The sequence below is a fragment of the Ophidiomyces ophidiicola genome, assembly GCF_022830035.1.
Source record: "Ophidiomyces ophidiicola strain CBS 122913 chromosome Unknown scaffold_3, whole genome shotgun sequence".
Classification (NCBI taxonomy): Eukaryota; Fungi; Ascomycota; class Eurotiomycetes; order Onygenales; family Onygenaceae; genus Ophidiomyces; species Ophidiomyces ophidiicola.
In genome coordinates, this window is record NW_026054643.1 from 262,201 (window position 1) to 268,200 (window position 6,000).

Here is a 6,000-nt window from a genome sequence, read left to right on the forward strand (position 1 = left end):
GAACTTGCTGGTTCTCGCTTAACTAGCCAGGGCGTCGTCCGGCGCTAACAGCGAACTCCGACCGTTCAAGACCGCCCTTCTTGCTGTTCACAGCATTCCAGTCGTCTTTGAACGACAACTCATAGTTGTGCTTCTTGCATGGTGGCTGCATGAGAAAGTAGCCATGCTATTTTCAGAAGTCACCCGAAAGAAATATGCAGCATCTCTTGCTGGATAGTGCCAGCGTCGCCCCTTCATGGGCTTCTTTACGCCACTCTCGTCTCTTTGGACACACTGGCTGGACCGGGTCTCTCGGCGTCGGTGTCAGATAACGAGATAGTATGTTCATAGGGCTCTTTGACTGGACCTTTTTTTAGCTCGTGCCCTGGTGGTTCTTTGCCTGGGTGGAGTGCAGAAAACATCACCAATCAGTCTTGAGGATACCCGCCCGGTATGAAAGCGACCCACGACGATGACTTTTCTTAGCCTGAATCTTCGAGATGGCTTACATTGGAAGTCAACCTCAAGAACTGAGCGCTTAGCGGCCCTCGTTCAAAAGCTAGAGGTTCAGCCACTCCCATTCTCTTCTTCATCCCCCTTTTTTTTCCATCTCTTTCCTTTCGAGAGATTTCATACTGCCTCTCGTTATGTATGATCTCTAGTCATTCGTTTTGTCTGCGTTTCTTTTAATTGATGGCTATCTAAGCCGTCCGGTCTCTCTTTAGATAATCGTTAATATACTTCTTACAGTATTACTTTCCTTTGGACTCTATTTCTTTATATTCAAAATGGCACGCTCTTTCGCACATTCATTTGTGCATCTACTTCTTCTTTCAGGCTCTGTTCTTGGAGCTACTAATTCGCAATGCTCTGTACGACGGCCACAATCGGTAGACAATCCCTCGTTTGAGAACGGTGACAAGGGCTGGACGTTAACCGGGGCTCCCTCTGGCGGTAATGTTGTCACCAAAGACGGTGCCCCTGACGGCAAAAGCTTCTAGTAAGGATGACAGTGGCCAACAACGTTATCCTGTACTAATTCAATACTCTCTCTATAGTCAAGTCAAGATAGGCACGACCGATACACCAACACTATCCACAGCCTTGACTGGCATGAAAGCAGGGGATACTCATGAACTTTCCCTATCATGGCGGGTATCCCCCGCCCAAACAGGACGACAGGACTGTTTCGTTTCTTTATTTCAAGACGACGATTCGTCTGATGCGAACTGGCTTACCAGCAGCTCTATACAACTTTGGGTAGGCGATCAATCTTCCCAATGGACGCCCGTAAAATTGAACTGGAAGCCTCGAAAAGCGGAACAGAAGCTTCTAGTCCAGTTCTTTTGCGAAGGCATATCTGAGTTTAATGTCGATTTTGACAACATTGGAGTCACTGGCCCAGAGAGGGAAGTCTGCAGTACCCCTACGCCGATGCCGACGCCCACTCCAACACCATCCAATACGGCATCTAGCTCTATTACAACTACGACCAGTAGTAGCAGCTCTTCTTCATCGGCATCTATAACTACATCCAGCGCAACCAGCACTACTTCTTCTGTATCATCAAGCGCATCGTCCACAGATACGGTTTCCTCTACCAGCAGTGCTTCACAAACGAGCTCTTCAGCTTCGTCATCCAGTGTTGAATCTGATTCTTCTAGCAGCACTACCACGTCAACACAATCTTCAAGTGCATCAAGTGCATCTTCCGCAGATACAGCTTCTACTACTAGCAGTACCTCCAGTGGTGCCTCGCAAACTAGCTCCTCAGATTCATCACCCAGTGCTGAATCTGTCACTTCCAGTAGCATTTCCGATACAACGTCAACGCAATCTTCAAGTACGTCATCTACAAACACCGCATCTGCTACTGGTAGTGCTTCAGTTTCATCGTCTGCTGTCGAATCTGGTACCTCTAGCGACATTACTGGTGCAACGCCAACAGCATCACCCACAAACACAGTGTCCTCTTCTAGAAGTATTTCTAACAGTGCCTCCCAGACTGGTTCTTCAGCTTCGTCATCCACTGAGGTTGAATCTGGTATTTCTAGTAGCATTACTAGTGCAACGCCAACAGAATCGGCATCCATATCGCCCAGTGCCTCGTCTGGAAGTGCATCATCTACAGAAAATAATGCATCCAGCACCATTTCAGCATCGAGCTCCTCGAACTCTCTTTCCAATGGTGAAAGTGCCACTTCTGGCGGTATCACCAGTGGAACACCTGGGCCTTCGGCCTCCGTGACCCCTAGTGCCTCATCAGGTTCTGCTAGCCCAACAGGAAGTGCGTCTAGTACAGCTACAGGGACTGATTCTTCGACTGCTTCACTCAATACCGGATCTAACACTTCTAGTGGTACCCCTACCGTGTCTATATCATCCAATGCCTCATCTGGAAACACGGCTTCTGCCACGCCAACCGACCAGGCTTCGACCGGTTCTTCAGGTGGCTCCTCGAATTCCGAAACTGGCACGTCTGGAAGTACATCAACAGCTTCTATATCATCCAATGCTTCATCTGACAACACGGGTTCTGCCACGCCAACTAACAATGTATCAAGCACCGTTACGAGTACCGTCTCCTCGGCTGGTGCATCCAATACTGCAACTGGAGTTTCTGGCAGTGCTGCAAACACTATATCGCAGAGTATCTCATCTGGAAACACAGGGTCTGCCACGCCTACTGATAGTGTATCGAGCACTGCTACAGGCTCCAACTCTTTAACTATTGCATCAACCACCGTAACTGGCGTTTCTGGTAGTGCTACAAACACAGGATCAACACTCTCGGCATCTATATCGCAGAGTGTCTCGTCCGGAAACGCAGGCTCCACCACTCCAACGGAAAATGGCTCGAGCACTGTTACAGGTACAGGCTCTTCGGCTATAACGTCCAATACAGATAGTGCAATTTCTGGCAGTGCTGCAAACACAGGTTCGACAGGCTCCGCATCGATATCAAGCAGCGGCTCGTCTGGAAACACCGGCTCTGCTGCTCCAACTGGCAGTGCATCGAGCACAGTTTCGGGAGCCAGTTCTTCAACTCCTTCCTCGAATACAGAATCGGGTGCTTCTGGAGGCATCGCCTCGGCTTCTTCGTCGCCCACGGGCTCATCTGCAAACACAGTTTCTTCCACTCCAACGGGCAATGCTTCTAGCGTTCCTACGGGAACAGCCGGGTCTTCGATTTTCCCGTCTGAAGCCGAAACTGGTACTCGGACAGCAGACGCGTCTGTGTCCGCAACAGGCGGTGTCACTAGCTCCTTGAGCGTGTCCACGGCCAACTCTGGATCGCCCACCAGCTTGTCCGGGACTCCGGCGGACAGCACGACAGCGACCCCGACCGGGACCGACTTAGCGTCTGCGTCTAATACTCCCGCTATTCCTTCTTCGGGAATTGCGACTGAGACGCCTCCAACCAGATCTCCCACAGGGACGGTCACCGCTTCGGGCAGCACAAGGACCCCACCCCAAGACGACAACACGTTGACGGGAGGAGGCTCGGGAATCCCATCTCCTACCGAAGTTTCTTCGCAGCGCGCGACAACGAGCACCGGGGTATCAAGTCCTTCTGGAAGTTCCTTTTCAGCGCAGTCAGGGACCACCCCTGTCAGTGCTCCCACGACGACGACGACGACCGCGGCAGCGACCTTGAGAGCGTCCGGCAGCAGCGCAGAGGACACAGCGTCGGCATCGGCGCCGTTATTCACCACATCCACCATCTACAGCACCCAACGCGTAACGGTCACCGCCTGCCCGCCGACAGTGCCGGAGTGTCCCACTTCGCATCTTACGACATTCGTGATCACCAGCGCCGTCCCCATCTCCACCACCGTCTGCCCCATCAGCGCGGCTGCAGCTGTCACTGCTACTGCTGCTACTGCTACTACTGCAGGTGCTGCTTCCGCGCCGCAGCCAACCGGCTCGAGGATCGCGACCGCAGACACCTCCGGGTCCACCGCCTATCCAAACGACGCTCCTACGATTCTCGCCTCTTCTTCTACTGCTGTTGGTCTTCCGTCAGACGTCGTCGTCGGCGCTGTCGAGACGGCCTCGCCCTCCGCCCCAAGGTTGCTGGCGTCGTCGTCGTCGTCGTTTGTCACTAGCTCTTCCTCCGGGGGGTTGTCTTTGCCGGAACCGACCCCCAGCGGCGGAGCAGCTGCGGTGGGGTCGGCCTCGCTAAGCACCGGCGGTAGCAAAGATGCCCCGCCGCTGTCGACGTCCTCGTCGTCGGGTTTTTTGAGCTCGAGTACCGAGCGCGCCACGGCTCCCTCAGGAACACTCCCTGTAGGGGTAGCATTCGAGGGCAGTGCATCAGCGGTTCGCGGCGGCAGCGGAGGATTTTTGGTTGCCGTGCTTGTGGTGATGCTTCTTTCTTAGTGCGCAGGGCCACGTGGTGGGGGGGGGGGGATGGTCTTTTGGAGATCACAATTCTTGAACTCCGTAGTTTATGTTATTATGTCCGGAGTAGTTCATTAGCTCCTTTTTTTGCCCTGTAGAAACAAAACAACAACGCAGCAGCCCTAAACACTAGCTTCTGCCCTAATGTTAATATTTATGAATTTTGCTTCCTGCCCTGCTACTACTATTCTATATTTATCTCCCATTACCCGCCAGGCACAGAGGGGAGGGCGACGCGTTTTGTTTTGGATGATCGGTTGACTTAATTTCTCTTCGTTATAGGTGCAGGGTATAGCTATAGTGAACTTAACTAACTCCATATTATGAAAAAAAAAAAATGACGTGATTCCAAGCCACGCTTCCTATGCCATCCTATCAATCTTAACATCCGCAATGCAGTCGAAAGACAAACCCCCTGTGGAAGGGAAAAAAAAAAAAAAACCTTGATTATGTAGTTCAAATCCCAACAATGCATGAGGAAAAAGGAAGGACAAAAAAGGAAGGTGAACAGCATACCGCCCCCGCCTCCGCCTCCCCCGCAGAAAATGAAAAATCAAAATAATAAAAAAATCAAAAATCAAAAGAAAATCGGACGATGATGAGCATAATGCCACAATGCAAGAAACATAAATGATAAGCGAGGTGAAATGAACAAGCATATGATATGATGTGAGATGCATAAAGTCAAAAGGAAAAAAAGAAAAAAAGGGGGGCCGATGATGGACAACAGAGTGTGTAAAAAGGGTTGAAGGTCTAAAGGGGGAGAAAAAAAAAAAAAAAAGAGAATGACGCAAGCATCAGATCATGGCGACTGCAAGAGCCGATGTATTCGGACCCGGTCTTCGTTATAGCTGTCTTGACTGCCGCTTCGGCCTTCGGGATGTTCTCGGGGTAATTCGCGAGGGCCCAACGTGGGAAGTAGTGTTCTGGCACCGCGCTCGAGGCACTACCATGATCTTAGCAAAAAAAAGGGGCCAGGCCAAAAAAGAAAGCAGCGGAAGAAAAAGGGCTTCCTCCAGGAAGCGCGCCCGAGAGGTAGGGAGGGAGGGAGGGAGGAGGGGGGAATTGATTAGCCGGGGAGCGGCTGTCGTGCCCTCGTCCTCGTCCCTTTTGCTAGTAGCAGTTACGACTCACCATCTTTTCCACATCCTCCCAGTTCTCGCCAACGGCATCGGCCAGGGGCCGCCAGGTCTGCTCGCGCATCAGCATGTAGCTGTTGGCCAGGCGGTCGATGCGCTCGTCGTTCCAGTCGGCGGCGCCGCGGCGTTTGGCGTTGAGGCGCTCGTAGCGCTTGCGGCAGGCGTTGGCCGACTTGGACGGGAAGTGGTCGCGCTGGATCTGGTTCCAGCCCTGGTTCTGCGCCCGCGCCGCCAGCAAGATCTCGTCGTCCCGCGACGACCACGGGCCCGTCGAGCCGAGTCCGCTGGACGGCACCACGGGGCTGACGGGCAGCGCAATGGTGGCCGGAGGCGTGTGTGGCGGGCCGGCGAGCCGCCGCGACGGCGCGTAGGCGGTGATGTGCGAGGGCAGCGAGCGCGCATGGGCAACCGGGGCGGGCCACGGGCTGAGGGCGTGCGAGGCGGCGGCGGTGGGCGCGGCGGTGCGAAGGGGGTTCAT

General features: G+C 53.2%; 2 protein-coding genes across 2 annotated transcripts; both read right to left on the bottom strand.

Annotated features, from left to right (window-relative positions):
• Positions 1-1,247: 1,247 nt before the first annotated feature.
• Positions 1,248-3,827, bottom strand: LOZ57_001144 (uncharacterized protein; the record flags this gene model as incomplete). Its single annotated transcript, XM_049250236.1, has 2 exons — positions 1,248-3,704; positions 3,765-3,827. The coding sequence occupies 2 exons, from the start codon at positions 3,825-3,827 to the stop codon at positions 1,248-1,250; spliced, it is 2,520 nt and encodes an 839-aa protein (XP_049110596.1).
• Positions 3,828-5,185: 1,358 nt separating this feature from the next.
• Positions 5,186-6,000, bottom strand: LOZ57_001145 (uncharacterized protein; the record flags this gene model as incomplete). Its single annotated transcript, XM_049250237.1, has 2 exons — positions 5,186-5,329; positions 5,518-6,000. The coding sequence occupies 2 exons, from the start codon at positions 5,998-6,000 to the stop codon at positions 5,186-5,188; spliced, it is 627 nt and encodes a 208-aa protein (XP_049110597.1).